General features: G+C 32.9%; 1 protein-coding gene and 1 pseudogene across 1 annotated transcript; both read right to left on the reverse strand.

Moving 5' to 3' along the window:
• Positions 1-135: 135 nt before the first annotated feature.
• LOC140820526 (serine/threonine protein phosphatase 2A regulatory subunit B''beta-like) lies at positions 136-8,800 on the reverse strand (annotated as a pseudogene).
• A 3,080-nt stretch (positions 8,801-11,880) lies between these two features.
• Positions 11,881-13,730, reverse strand: LOC140824490 (phosphoenolpyruvate carboxylase kinase 1-like). Its single transcript, XM_073186073.1, has 2 exons — positions 12,800-13,730; positions 11,881-12,189 (listed from the first exon to the last, which is right to left on the reverse strand). The coding sequence occupies exons 1-2, from the start codon at positions 13,596-13,598 to the stop codon at positions 12,134-12,136; spliced, it is 855 nt and encodes a 284-aa protein (XP_073042174.1). The 5' UTR covers positions 13,599-13,730; the 3' UTR covers positions 11,881-12,133.
• Between the last annotated feature and the right edge of the window lie 3,291 nt (positions 13,731-17,021).

Here is a 17,021-nt window from a genome sequence, read left to right on the forward strand (position 1 = left end):
GCCCCTGGATTCGAATTGAGCTTAACCTTCAGCGAAAATGTACATGACCCTAACATTTCGAAAATTATTGTCATGATTTTTTTCCTTGTAGGGTGAACTGAGTTAAAAGTAGAAGCAATCGCCAGCAATGCCAACGCACGTTCAAAAAACTTTATATAGAGAAATTGAGAACAAGAGTATACAACCGTTTTCGCACAAATACAAGTAAAATCAATGTACATGCCTTTGGCTAAAACCATGTTCCTTCAACCCAGCTTTACTCAGCAACACGTCGATTCAACGCTCGAAAGAAACCTGCCTTTCGCTTCACAAAATACAACTAATGAGACTCGAGCCTAAAATCTAAATCCAACGAAAGAAAACCTCTCTTCAAAACATATTTACATCCAAACTACTGTTTACTATGAAGTTCGAACAACTTATCTGCCGGTTATTGGACCAAGAAACCGATTAAGTTTCATGACAACTATAGGTTAGCATTCAGGTAACTCGAAAAAGGCAACAAGCAACAAATACAGAGCGCTTTTCAGAAGCACTAGAAAAGAACTAAGCATTGGCTTCACAGAGATAAATAACAGTATCATTTTCCTATATCTAGGGAGAAGGAGAGAAACGAAAAGCTAACATTTTTATCTTTGGCCGATTACTTGCAAGTCAGCAAATGGTGTGCTCTCATCAAGCCTTCTCAAATGATCATGGAATAGAATTAAGAACATTATAGCTTGCCCAAAATTTTCCAGACAATCTTCCAACATATTATCAGAAAGGACTGTATCCCGTTTGGATGATTGTCCCACAAAATATTTCTACATAGCCATCTGGAGTGATACAAGGAATTCGCTATAAACATCTGCACAAAAAACCATGTGAAGTCAAAAATAACAATAGAAATATGTAGGTGTCATCTTATCAAGGCAAAAAGGTGAAAACAAGTTTCATTTGAAATTAAAACCAGACATCGATACTTGTATCATTTTTTTCCTTTGGTGAAGTCGAATACATCAACGAACGAAACATTTTCAAAAATACTTATCTTTTTAATTATTACAGGTCCCAGTTGATTCATCAATTGGAATACCATCCATAACTGGACCAATCGGTAAAGTTTATCCAATGTGAAAAATCAACCCAACACATCATCAACGGGATTGAGAAGTGAAACAATGAGATCAGTTTTCCCCATCACCAATTCTACTCCTTTCTAGTAACATTTGCCTTTTTAAAACTTCTTGCCAAAATATTAAATATTTCCCAACCAAAACAAGACTCCCACCGTAAAATAATCTCAGTATTGGGCTTTTGTTAAAGTCGAGCTTCGTACTGTACCCCATTTTTCATTTTGCCGGAGACAAGCTAGCAGGTAAGTAAACAAGCTATCATCTGAGAATGAGGCTAAGGGGAAGAGGCATTTCAAGGGGCTAGACTTGTAGTCATGTACATCTAGCATCCTACATGAGTCATTTTTTTATTCAATTTTCATGTTTCGATGGCTGAGAATTGAAGGGTTAATCAGCTGGTACAGCATTCTTTTCGAGGGTAAACAGAATAAGCATAGTTATCATTCATCACCTTTCTTGGGGTTGGCTACGTAGATATCCAGACATCTTTCTGTCTCAAATGAAAATCTAAATTATCTCCAAAATCACTATGGCCCAAATTGATTTAAAGGAGTTATCTCATATTTTGAGTCATCGATCTATATTTCACCCCATTTCCTCCAAAATGCAAATAACCGATGTTATCTGCACCTAAACTTACACATCTATCAGCAATTTCATGTACACTCATTGTCTCCCCGAGACTATATCTATTGTTCACATTTCACATTCAATTCAGTCTCATGTAATTGCTCATCCACCAAACTGTGACTCAGGCTATCTTTTCATATACCTACATTAAATGACAATTAAAAGTGTGCAGCACAATAACTGGTTCTCTTGTTGAAATGTATATGCATCTCAACCCCAGTAGGGATCTAACCTCACAAATTAAAAAGGAGCTTCAAGCGATTCATCCCAAACATCCGCACTTCCATTAGAAGCATCTTCTGCATCTTCCTCCATTGAAAGCCTAATATATTCTCTATGCGCAAAGCGATCCCACTCAGTCAAATTTGGATTTTCACGCTCCTGATAAAAAAAAAACTGAAATTGCTCAAAACAGAGTAGGCCAAGCAACTCCAATAAGCACATCCAAAGTCGTAGAACACTCTAAAGAACAAATTTGCATTGATTTACCTGGCGAATGAGGAAAGGATCACGAGTCTCAAAAGCCATGAACTTATTGAGGTTAAAAAGGATATTAAAAACACTCGCTGAGAGTTTGTTTCCTTTAAAATTGTGTAGCGTAAAACATCTCTCATCCTGCAATGAAATAATTTATATGTCATGCCACGATGTGATAATTTGATTAAGCGTAACAGAAGGATGCTTTAACTCACACCATCTATGCAGACATTTAAATAAAAGTGACCCAACAAAGTTTTGTTCAAATATAATAATTCAACAGATAATGCATGGATCAATTCTCAGAACAATCTCATGAAATTTCCACATTAATGAGAGCGTCAAGTAGATAATATCCAATTGCAATCTAATCCAAGTGCAGCTTTCTTTTTAGATATCTTTTGGGAAGGAAACAACTAGTTAATATTTTTTATTAAATCGGTTAAGATTACACTTTGCAAAATGACGTCCTTAAAGCAGCAGGTTACATAGCAGAGGGAGACAACAAAATAATACAAGAAATCCCGATAAGCACAATGATTCTATGGTCTTCAATGAGAAAACAAGACAAGACCTGAAGTAAAAAAATTACTCAAGGGAAGATAAATAATAGCCATTTTGCTTTCTACTACTCTTTTCATCCTAAAAAGCACATGAACGGAAAAGAAAGTAGAGCGTGAATTTATCACTTAAGCAGATTCACCTCTGGATGGATCATGTCAACTATCTGGCATAAGATATCCTCAAAAAGTACAGGTTCTTGGGCCATGCACTCCATTCTGTGCAACTGCTCTTCATAAAAGAATTGCATTTCATTCCTCGTAATAACTCCATTTCCATCTATATCTATGCACTTGAACCTGATAAAAAAATAGTATTTCAAATGAAAACCAAATAGATGCAACAGATGACTCATCTATCTTCTTGAGATTTCAATTCAGAATATGGTGGGATATTACTGACCAAAATAATGGTGAAAAGAAACAGATGCAATGAACAGCATGCTAAAGCAGCACAAGCTAATTCTCTTGGCTTGGTAAACTGGCAAATATTTAGCACATGGTAGAAAATGAAAACTAGATTTCAAGAACCACAGCCGAGACCAGAGTAAGAAAAGAACAACGATCCCAAATTCATCTAAGCTTTATTTTCCACTCCATGCATTTCAAAGAGCAATGAAATTTTTTTTTTCTCCACGGTAAATTTCACAAAACACTATAAAGGGAAAAACTCAACCTAAGTCAAGCACACAAGTGTCTACTTGTTGATGAATAAAATCACACTTACCAATATTCAATACTAGGCTCAGATGATTTATCCTCCTCCGATAGTATGAAGTAGACAAAATCTTCATATCCCATCTTTCCTTCAACCTTACTTGTGAACTTTCTGGAACCTTTAGAAAAAATTTCAAACATAAATTACTTGACATAAGGAAAAATCTCAAATAATAATACACGACTTTCATCAATTAAGTAACCAAACACTATGGTTTGACAAGAAAACGACAAATAGAGAAATCAAACCTGAGAAAATACTCTATCAACAATCCTGTAGGTAAGTGCATGGTTACCATATCTAATTAGGTTCTCTTTGTCAATCAGAAAATCATGATCCGTGTCCAGCTCCCAAAACTTGCAGTATATAACATAAAAATGCTCGTACGAGAAATACCTGCAGCAAATGGGAAAATGGCAAAGAATGGGGATTAGAATATGAACAAATATGTGGATTGAAATTGGCCTCTTTAATATAAATTATCGACCACTCAATCTCTTTCGATTTAAGGAAGTGCCATGTTAAATTGAACAGTATAAATGTATAGTTAAAATGTATATGCTTTGGATGATATTTGGTGGAAGTCACATTATTACTTGGTAAGTAAATAAAAGACATTTGGATATCAAGGAAAAAAACATTATTTGTCAACAACCAATAAAAAAGAGTATCCGAGCGAGGACATGATCATGTGAGATTGTTCATTGTTTTAAGAATATCATCACATGAGGCATCTCATGAACAACCAGAAACACAAAAACTTGATTATATTTACTATACGGATCATGGAAAATCTATTCCAAGTAAAATGAATAAAAAACCTTGTGTTTACCATAAGACTTTGTTGATATCCTCTTCTTCATCGGCATACTGCATAGTAGCAATTAAGTTTGATAGTTTCAGCTCCCTCAAGGTAAGATTCCCATTACCCGATCTATTCACGTAGAAAAATATTCTGTATATTACAGTTTCAGCTGGACACAGCAATGAATTGAACTGTTAACTCAAGCACTGAAAGCTGATTCCTCAACAGGCAAACAAGTAAAAGAACTCCAACAGAAACCAGCAGATCACACAGAATCAATATTGACTCGGCCTTTTATGGCTATAAAAAACAATCATATCCATAACTGTTCTGTGTTTCTTTATTCAACAGCAAAAATTGACACATAGATTTATATACATTGTGAGATGTAGTGCTCCAGGTGGCAGTGGTAACAGCATATTTAAGCAGCAAACATACATATCATTAATCAAATTAAATTAGAGTACACCATGGGAGTTTGCAAGGAAAAACTGACTCGGACATACCATATCTTTCTTGAAATTCAGGTGTACTCTGCAAGAACTCCAGCCCTGGGTGAGTTGCCAGAAGTTCTTGAAGGACAGGTTTGAAATCATCCTACAATAAAATATCGCCAGCACAAGGAGAGAAAATTGTGACAATCCTTAAACTCAACTTCCATAATTTATTAAAAGGTAATGGATGGTTGCCGTGTAACCTGCACCAAATATTTGAGATTTGGCTGCTTCAATACTGTGTATATTTGTGTTCCTGTATCTTTTGTCAGAATGTTTCCATTGATCCAAAAATCAACAAATGCATCCCTGTTAACAAATCATTGAATGGAGTAAGAGTGTTATGATGTATAATAACAAGACTGGCCAAACACACGAACCAAGGAAATATATATGTGCTGATCAGAACTAAGTCCCTAACCGATCCATTATATTGCTGGAGTTCACTTCCATACTGTCGACCACACTTGTACATATACTGATCACATTCACATCCAATTCAAATACACCGTTGAAACTTAGACAAGAGGTGTGTATGATTTGACAAACACTTGGTATAGAGTCCCTTCTAGTTAGGGGTGTCAAAATGCGACACGACCCGTCAACCCGACACGACCCAACACGAAAAAAATCAGGTTTGGGTTGGGGTTTTTCGGGTTCGGTTTGGGTGGATTCGGGTTAGTGCCATGTTAGGCGGGTTTCGGGTTAGGTTGAGGGTTGACCCGTAAACTTTTTTTAAAAAAAATATTACCTATATTTTTATATATTGTATGTTTGAAAAAAATTTATTGTATATTTATATGATAAATTTTCATCATTTAATATTGATTTTGCATATTTTTATTTTTTTAACAATTTTTTATTTGATTTAGTAAATATACTTTTAATTTTCTACGATTAAACTTTCAAATTTAAATCGAAAATTTTGTTATTATGTGTTTAAATTAAAATATTATTATTATTTATTGATTTTTTGATTTTTTTTCATTAATTTTTTAAAAAAAATTAATAAAATTCGGGTTAGGCGGGTTGAGTCGGGTTATACGGGTTCGTGTTTGGGTTGGGGGTTTTCGGGTTGCTTCGGGTTCGGGTTGGGTTCGGGTTGAAAAAAAATAAAAAAAAATCGCGGATTGACCCGAAACCCGACCCAACCCACCCGATTGACACCCCTACTTCTAGTTTAAGTTGATTGTTTTATCTCTTTATAGGCGTTCATGTAAAGATAGTAACAATAACATTAAATATGCATTACAATTGTTAAGGGAGAGACCCTCAGATTAACTAATTTTGGTGTGGATGGTGAAACACTTTTTGGTTTATCTGAAATACCCCCAATTATTTTTAAACTTACTCTCCTATTTTAAAGAAGTAAAAATTAATAAATATTTTTAAAATCATTTAAAATAATCCATAATTTATAATGTTATATTATTTCTTTCAAATATACGTGTCTTTTAGTAATATTTTTTTCAATTTAACTTATATTGTAAAAAATAAAAATATCAATTAAAATATATAAATTTATATTATATCCACTATGTCACGCACAGTGCGTCTGTCTAATTATACTAGTTTGCATGAAGTATGGGCAAAGTCAACAATATAACACAGCAATTACCTGGTCACTATTCCAGTACAATCAACATCAATCTTTCTAAAAAGAGCAGCGGAAAAGAACGAGGGGAGCTTGCATATTTCCTTTGTTACCAGTTTAAATTCTGAAAACAAATGAAAATATAAGCATAGAAACATACCGTGGCTGTTAAATGTATGTTTATGACTTCATTCCATATGGATGCTATCATAAGTTCCAAATGCATTGGTAGACGAAATAACAACATATAAAACTGAAAATTGTTATATCATTAATGACTAACCATTGATTTGGAGTCCATTCATGTGACCATAGAAAAACTGATTGACTCTAAATAAGCATCGCTCTTTCAATTCATTTGGTGGTGGACGGCCATTTTGAAAATAGAACTAAACATGTTGCAACAATCAAGTAATCAATATCCATCATCAGACACATAAAAAAAAGCAGCAGCATTAATTTCAACATTACTAATGCAACCTGAGGTATAAGCTCCTTTACAGGTTCATTAACTAATTTCAGGGGAGAGCCCAATGCAGACGGACCTGACTTGTGTTTCATGATTCTAGGGGAACCTGATGAACTTCTTGGCGAAAGCGGCGGTGCACTACCAGCAGGAAACATTGAGGGCAATGAGCTGGTTGCTGAAGCATTCCCGCTGAATGATGTTCCAGATACATTCAAAGGACCACCTGCTTTGGCACTATTAAGCAAAGATTTCACCTGTAATTCATCGTGGGATCATTGTGAATATCTATAGTTCTGTTTCAGTAATAAAGCGGCTGAAACGAAAATTCTGAAGGTGCTGCACTGAACAATCAACTATTTTTTTACAAACTTAAAATGCTCAAGGACAGAGAAAATGATACCCCCTCCAAATTTTCAGTAATAAAGATATGGGTAACTGGTAACCTATCGAATCAATTGGCATAAAAAAAATAACCCACCCCACTATTTTAGTATAAAAATATGGGCAAGCTAATTTAGCACGCCCAACTACTAACAACTTAATTGGCACAACAAATAACCCACCCCACTAAAATTTGGTCAATATTAAGTCAGGTTTGTGCTAGCCCAATTTATTTCTTTTATTTATCTTCAATACTTTTTAATCAAAAACTGACAGAAAAAATCAGTTGCTTAATTTTTCAGGTATACAAATTAATAAAAAAACAGAAACAATTAAATAATAATAACAATTTATTTTCCCAACTTACTATCGAATGACCTGGCCTGACCATTACCCGGATAAAGAAAATAGCAAAGCATATAATATTATTGGGTCAGATTTCACAGGTTTATGGCTCTCAGTTGACACCCTGAATTCATTTATATTTATACCAATTCTGTCCAGATTAATAACCAAAGTACAGTAATCATTCTAACTAACTTCTTGAATGTAATCTTCTTTAGACAAGTGGTAACACCAACCATACACCAAGAATCTTCTACCATCAGAAAAGTATATGAAATTAAAATTAAATGCCGTAAACCAAACATCGGATAGCACACGAGTTCTCCGAGCTAATAAGCTACTGCATTTCGTTAAATGTTTCAAAGAACTGAGAAAATTCAAGAAATGAGACTGGGAGAGAAATTTCAACAAATGTGCTCTTTCTGGAAATCCATGTTCAGCTTTAAGAAACATATACTTAATAATAGATAAATCATTGGAATTCTCTATACGTGGTTCCAGACCACTACCAAATCAGATAATCCGCAACTCTTTTGCAATCTTAATACTTGATGCCAATCGATGTCGTCCATTAAACAACGTCATTGACTTTCAACGCTCCTTACTCGAGGTAAACAAACCTAATAATCCACCCAAGAAACTGAAAAATAACATCCAACATAAAGTGAAAAGGCGGGCAGAAAAATAACTACCAAGGAGTTGGTTTCAGGGAGCGAAAGCCACTGATCAAACAGGTCCTCGGCAACGCGGGGATTAGCTTTAACGGCCGAGGGAGACACCTCGGGAATCTGCAAGAGTTCAGGGTCGAGACTGGCGGTATCGCCATTGAAACACACATCCATGACTCTCTCAAACCCTCAGATCTACAGACGCTTCTTTGACCATTAAATAAAACCTCGAACCGCAAAAAATCACATAAAATGTCAAATTTCTGCCGTAAAACCTCTGTGATCTTGGCAGATTCAAAATCGGAGGAGCGCGTAAAATTCCAGATGTATAGCAACCACGCAAATGCGTAAAAGAAAACCTAAAAACGATTAAAAGTTAGATCGAAGAACGGAAATCATGCAGGGAAGAATTCCGAACCCTTGGGAAGAGTGAAGCGAGTGTCTTCGTGTTAGAAATCGGTAGGGTTGTGATTGATGTATGACATCTGAAAATGAAACCAGAAGAGCAGAAGAAATGAAAACCCAAGACTCGTGGCCATCGTCACGTGAGCGTCACGTGTGCAGTTTTTTTCTTTTTTTTGGGTTGCTACGTCTATAAATTGAAGTTCGGCCCACTGACAGGGATGGGCTTCCACGATGTGATGATATAAATAATTATAACTATATCCAAGTGTCAAAACGGGTTGAATGGATGATACTAATGATATCAATCTCAACTCTAAAGGGAAACTTTATTTCACTGATTTTTTTTATGAATATATCATTTGGGACTTGGAATTAAGTTGATCATGATACGTGATATTGTTACAGCTATCGAGTATGTTCTTAAAAGCATATAGCCTAAAGACATACAGCTACGCAAGGTTTCCAATCGATATACTAAATTCAAAAACTAAGCTAAGAAAATGAGACATTTAAATTTCAATGAATATAAAGTTTATCTTGATCTCTTATAAAACATTAAAGGATTTATCAAAGATATATCAGAGAAATTAAACAACAGATGATTTTACCGAGTCCACGTCAGAAACATAAATTCATAAAAAACACCCATAAACGTCATTTCTCGGCTAAGCAGGCTGAAGGGCTACAACATGAATTTATTATTTCCTAATTAAACCTGAACATTATGTTTACCATTTCCTGGTTCATCTTTTAACATATGTTTTAACCAATAACCCTTATATTATATCAAGTTATAAAGCTCAAATAAATCTTTTATTATCTCAATTTTATTTCAAGTTACAAATAAATATAAATCATGTTATAGTAATGTAATGATTTAGCATAAATAGTCTAGTATGTTATTCAGGCTTATCTATGAAATATAAAAATTATAAACAATAAATAAAAAAATGATAAATTAAACTTACAAAGTTATATTCAGAACTTGAAGCTTTTATTAAAATTATAAGAAGAGTTGTTTACAGAGAAGGAATAGAGAGAGCAACTCGATCGTGTCCTCATAAGAACACATATAACTATTATAATAAATTAAATAATCTAGTATATAGAATTTTAGATATTTATAAATTGTCACTAATTAAGAGTTTTATCGTGGTGTATTAATTATGATACTGACTAGACCATAGTTTTACGTATCAATATTTCGAAAATTATTATCTTATTAATTTATCAAAATCCTTAATTTATCATATTTTCTCAATTCAAAACCTAGAAAAAATATGATTTAAATATATTATTAATTTATCGAATATTAATTTGAGATAATATAAATCTTATAGACACACACTATGAACATCGTTAAAATAACCATCATACATTAGATATATTGAAATTTTACATCTAATATGTAAACGTCAACTCAACCATCGCATAAATGCTCATGACGAACATTCGCAATATATACACACACACATAGTGTTTATGGATACAAATTTTCGATAAGTGTGTGTATATAACATAGTTATAATTTTAAAAACATGGAAGTACGTAATCTTGAATATCTCTAGAATGTACGACTTTGATATTTATAATTTTATTTTTTGAAATGAAGTATGACTCTGAGATTCCATATGGCGTATAATGTGGAATATAATAGCTTATGAAATTTGAACCCGTTTATCTCCTACAAAGTCAGAAGAATACTTCATGTGGTCCTAACAACAAAATTTTAATAATGTCTCCTTCAATTCCTATCAAAGACAAAACTAATGACTAAATATGGTCAGCTTATACATTTGATATCCCTTTCCTACGCTTTATATCATGCCATATATTCACTATTCATTTCCATTATATATATATATATATATATATATATATATATATATATATATATATATATATATATATATATAACGGGTCTAGGTAGCTGGTGGAGAGAAATCTTTGTGGGTTATTACCTGCGTCACAAACAAATGCCAGAGGCACCGGGGTTTGCCCAACGTAGATAGTCCGACGCTCAAGTCAGAAAATAATTCAAAGATGTTAATTGAAAGCTAAAAAATTTAATCATAAAATCCTCCCTCTTTTGAATAATTGAATCATCTCCTATTTATAGATTTTTTTGGAGTGTATAGTGGGCTTGGACTTTTATAATTAATTGTGGGCTTCAATAATAAATTGAATAATTAAATTGAGTCATTACCCATCATATATATATATATATATATAAATAAAATAAATATAAAATTATATATATATATATATTATATATATATATATAATATATATATATATAATTTTATATTTATTTTATTTTCATAATTAAATAATGACTCGCATGAAAATGGGGGGAAATGAATTGATACCTTCAAAAGTCAATCTTGGTGTTAGGTTTCACATATGAATTTGTCGCCCACAAATAAATATAATTGACCCCTTGAATAAGCTCTACCGTATGATAATATATGCAGCCATTAATTACACAATCGACCATTATTTTCTTATTTGTATTGCTATAATATCAAAGTCGTCCTAATATATATATATATATATATGTATATATATATATATATATATATATATATGCTTTATCAGTGATTATTTTGCTTATCAAATGGCAAGGGACCCGACACCCACGTGAAATCTTCTTCCTGTCCAAACAAAGCAACAACAAAAAATTGGACTCCATGGCTTTCAGGAAAAAGATTTCCAGATAAAATTATAAAAAATATTTTTTTTAAAAAATAAAATAGACTCATGAATTACGAGCCATGTTTTTATTTTTTATCTGGGACTATAATTTTTTTAAAACCTATATTTTTGTCACTGAAATATGGATGAATCGAGTTAAATTTAATGTATAAAAAAATTAAAATTATTTGACCGTCTAAATTACAGTACGAATGCCCCGTAACACACACATGGCCCCGCCTTTGCCGTACGTAAAAGCCTGTGAATATGTGCCGTAAAAAATGAGCAATGAATGCCAGTGGTAATTCGCTTCACACGTGGTTTGTCAGTTTGGCGAAGACGACCAACTGAAGAGAAGATTCTAGTTACATTCTTTTTTAAAATTTTCTTCATTTTTTTGGTATCTAAAAATAAAAAATTCAGTCAAAAAGATTAATCAACACAATTACCCACACATATGATAAATTTGTATATCTAATCTTTACCTCTCATATAAACTGTACAAACACGTAACAACGTCAAAACAAACTATACAAACACGAGAAGCGTGGTTTGTGCAAGTGATATAATAAGTGGGCGGGCACAAAGTAATTTACTAGTCTCTCAAATTACAGAGTCTGTTACAAAATTACTGCAAACTACGTCGCTGCATCTCAGATATAACTGATAATTTGGGTCTTACGGGAAATCCCGGAATAGCCACTCTCGAGTTCACTCTATGTACATTTTCACAGGAAAAAAGAGAGCGAGGCCTGGAAAGGTAATTTCACATGCCTCAGGGTAGGTCGACCGTTGATACCGACTCTCCTCCGTTTATGATCCATGGATGCACTGAAAATTTACCCAGGAAAATAATTTATCAGACTAAGAATTACCATAGCTGTAAATTATGAATTCGAATCTTAACAAATAATTTTCATTTACTGTGGAATCCGATTAATCTATTATGAGAGAAGAGAAATTTGAGCAGTAATTTTAACCCGAAGGAAATTAGCTTTTCTTTGCCAGCAAAAACACAAAATATTTTGTTAGATGATTTAACAAATTTTTTATTTGGAGCAGGTCTCTTCTGAGACGATCTCGCGAGTCTTTATATGTGACATGAGTAAATCTGATCGATATTCACGATAAAAAATAATAGTCTTAACATGAAAAGTAATATTTTTTCATGAATGAACCAAATAAGAGATGTGTTTCACACAAATTTTTGCCAATTATTTTTTAGGTCGAAATTCGTATTTTGACTGTAAATATGAAGAAAGTTAATATGTGACACAAATAAAGTTATAAAGATCTACTAAATTGTCTCACAAAAAATATAATAATAATTATTATTATTATTTTAGAAAAAGAAACCTCAAAACCCCAAAAAAGCAAAAATCGGAAAACAAATACAAATTTAAGAACCAAAACAGATAACTAAATTGCGCGAACTACTTACTCAAGACTTGTTCAGCGGAGAATCTTCTGAAAACATCTCTACAGATCATCTTCCTCAACAGATCCTTCGCCTCCGCCGACACCGATCGGAAAATCTTTGGCGGAAACCTGACATTCCCCCGCATAACCGCCTCGAAAGTCTCCGCCGGTCCATCGCCGTAAAACGGCGGCACTCCAGCGAGCATGATGTACAAAATCACTCCACAGCTCCACACATCTACTTTCTCGTTGTATTCCTTCCCCATCAACACCTCCGGTGCCACGTAATAAGGCGTCCCCACGACCCCACTCATCACCCCTCCCTCGGAAACTCCGAACCACGCCGCGGATCCGAAATCTGCCAATCTCAACCGTCCCCGAGAATCGAACAAGATATTGTCAGGTTTGATGTCCCTGTGAGCTATACCCAAGCGATGGCAGGAGGCGACGGCGATGATCAGTTGTTTGATAATCACAGCTGCTTCAGGCTCGGAGAAACGGTGACCGGAAGACACGCGGTCGTACAGATCTCCACCGTCACAGAGATCGGTGACAAGGTGGAGGTAATCGTCGTCCTCGTAGACGCTGTGGATGCGGAGAATATTGGGACAACCTGACAGAAGTTGGAGGATTTTGGGTTCTACGTCGAGGCAGAGACGGTCGGCTGGGTCGTCTGAAAGGGAATGCTTGTGTATCGATTTACAAGCAAAAGAGTCGGAATCAGCGGCGGCAGAGTGGGGGTAACAGCGGTAAACGACGCCGAATCGGCCTCGGCCGAGCTCTTCGCACAGTTGGTAATATTTCTTGAGGTTTTCGCACATGATAGGAGGATTGGCAGGTGAAAAATGAGATGATGATGGTTAGTTGTCGGGTCGGGCTTATATTTAAATCACAATAAATTGAAAAGGGAATATTCGAATGGAAGGGATTTCGGAGGCTATACGGTGTCGTGTCCGACAAGATTCATTGAGAGGCAAATTTGGACGTTGGAACCTTCTACCGTGCGCATATGGAGTGCGCAGGTTAACATATTTAATTAAAAAAAAATTCAACCTTAACCTCTCCAATTACATCTCAGTCACACTTGATGTCATTGGTCGATTCCCATGCCGCATCGGTAGTCTCGTCAATTTTTAATAATTAATTCCTGAAATTTTGTAAATATAATATAATAAGTTGACGGGGATTATGTGAAAATTATTCAAAGAGACGACATATTCCGACCTTTAAATATTAGAAGATATAATTTTTAGATGATTTTTTTTTGTCTTAATTTTTCTCATTTAGTTCGTCAAAATATCAGATTTGAGATATCGAAGGTATACATAATATTATTGAAGAATGTATTTGTTTGAGTATGTTTTGTTGAAGTTATGATGTAAGATTTGTAAAGATTGTGTCTATTTTGTATATGACATAATGTTATCGGAGTTTTCGTTTATTTTGAAATCTGTCGAGCATGATCGTCGACTTTCATTCGGATGTCATAATTTTGTTTTTAGATGTCAAAACGAATGACTACTTCTAAATGGTGAAAATCTTTGAAGAATGGGGTGAATAAAGTGAATGTACGTTATAAAGAACAGATAATGTAAGTAGCACAAACTAAAATTTTAAGAGATAATAATATTATTTTGTGGAGTGATTGCGAAATTATTTTCTAATGTAAATATGTGTGCTATAAGTCATGGTTTGGAGTGACGTTAAAAAAAAATTTATATTTATGAAATGACAATTATCGTACCAATTAATCTAAAATTTAATCAAGAGTTGGGGTAAATGTGGCCACGTTACTAGTCATGACAGTTTATTCTATTACTTTATAAAAACATTGTTTTATATGATTTATTTAATTAATTTGTGACCACACAAGTTTTCTCCCCGTGGCTAACTTGAGGAAGCTAAGCTTGTCGTTTAAATATATTGCAGCATTAATAACTTAATAAATCCATATATAAAATAAATATTTTAATCTAGAATCAGACAATAGTTTGACGTTGAAATGTCATCCAAATAAAAAAATTGTCACTTTCATATATAAAATAAATAAATAAATACATGTATCGATCTATTGGCAGTTTTTCAACTTTTTCAATATATATAATGTAACCACAAGAATGATACATGACGCAAGCTTATATATAACTTATTTATTTGATTACTATGATTTGCAAATTATACATTGAAAAATAATTGATGCGGGTTTCCACATCATCGAAAAAAATTTGAAAGTAATATTTATTACTATTATTATGAGATCTAAATAATGTTTTTGTTTTTTTATTTATTTATGGTTCCGAGTTATTATACAACTCATTCATTGATTTTTATAATTACGATGGAACTTTTATTTGAATATAATCATTTTAAATTGCAGTATGGCAATTCATTAGTTTTATAATTATGATACTACTTGGTTTTTAATATAAATAAAATTAATTATAAAAAATTATACAAACATGTGAAACATGCGTCATTACACTAATAGTATTTCTAGAGAAGTGTATAGATCCTCTACATGATCATTTTCTTTTGCGAAATGGATAGTATATATACCGTACCGATATTTTCCGAAAAATTCGAAATATATATTACTTTGAATTTTGTTTATTTCTTGTAAATATACAAAAAAAATAAAGTTATTTCAGTTAATTTAACATCAATATATTGAAATGAGTACATAAATAAAGCAAAAACTTGTGTGAGACGGTCTCACAGGTCGTATTTGTGAGACAGATCTCTTATTTTGGTCATCTATGAAAAAAATATTACTTTTTATGCTAAGAGTATTACTTTTTATTGTGAATACGGGTAGTGTTGACCGGTCTCACAGATTAAAATTCGCGAAACGGTCTCAAATGAGACCCACTCCATGAAAAATAATGTGTAAGATCGGTATTTTGAAAATAAATCAATTTTCGACGATATTAAGTAACAATGAAACATAACTCTTTTAATTTTTATTCCATGTTTTTAAAGTAAACTTTCATCTTCCATAAAATCGAAAATAAAATATGACTTGAATTGAGATGAAACAACACTTTTAATTTTTATACCATGTTTTTAAATATATTTCAAGAATATTTATGAACTTCTTGAAGTAGCAATTATGAATGATAACATTTAACACACACACATGAATATATACACATTTTATATATATATATATATATATATATATATATATATATATATATATATATATATATGATATTCTAATTTGATAATTTGTTAGTGTTCTTTTTTTTATATTAAAAAAAAGGCAATATGAAACTCAATTATTGTTCAGAAGCCAAACATACTTCAGACACTCAAATTATATATATATATATATATATATATATATATATATATATATCAAGTTCTAATTTGTTAGTGTTCTTTTTTTAAATAAAGGCAATAAATATGAAACTCAATTATTGTTCAGAAGCCAAACATACTTCAGACACTCGTGGGTTTACTACACTCGCAATGCATTATAAAAAAAAAAAGGCAATATGAAACTCAATTATTTTTCAGAAGCCAAACATACTTCATACACTCGTGGGTTTACTACACTCGCAATGCATTATTATTTTTTATCTCTCGATTTGTACATATTTACGTTTGTCGTACGATGGAAGGGTCCATATGTCGGAAAATCAATCGACAGCTTAGCGGATATGATTCATCGAATGCCACCAAAATTATCTTATCGAGTAGAAAGCTGCTTTTAGACAATCCATCTATGCAATTGTCTTTTCTTTTTATTTATATATGGTTGTAATGGACATTGAAAATGATGGGTAATATATTTTATTGACTTATTTTTCGAAGACTTCATCGAACTAAGTTGTTTAGATAGATAATTTGCAAATCTATTATTTTGAAAGTTATTTTTTTTAAATTCATAACAATGGATGTCAAATACTTGTTTTGTGTAATAATTTGAAATTTATTCGTTTTAAGGCAAAAACTTGTGTATCCCACGAGTCATATTCTGTGAGATGGATAACGGATCATCTATGAAAAAATATTACTTTTTATGTAAGAATATTACTTTTTATTATGCATATCGGTAGGATCTACCAATCTCATAGATAAAAATTCGTAAGACTGTCTCACAAGAGACTTACTTAGATAAGTAAAACCCTAAGATTAGAGTGGTATTGGGTTCAAATCATCACACATATATTTAGTTAGTTAGATTATGTTTAGATATATCTCCCGGTGTCATTGCATAAAAAATCAAATCATTCGGTCCA

This window comes from Primulina eburnea, chromosome 2 (assembly GCF_022965805.1).
Source record: "Primulina eburnea isolate SZY01 chromosome 2, ASM2296580v1, whole genome shotgun sequence".
NCBI lineage: Eukaryota > Viridiplantae > Streptophyta > Magnoliopsida > Lamiales > Gesneriaceae > Primulina > Primulina eburnea.

Excerpts from the sequence above, each read along its gene's own strand:
- LOC140824490 (XM_073186073.1), bottom strand. The coding sequence starts at position 13,598 with ATGTGCGAAAACCTCAAGAAATATTACCAACTGTGCGAAGAGCTCGGC. Across the intron at positions 12,190-12,799 it reads CTCCGCTGAACAAGTCTTGA|TGCATCCATGGATCATAAAC; the intron begins GTAAGTAGTTCG and ends GTAAATTTTCAG.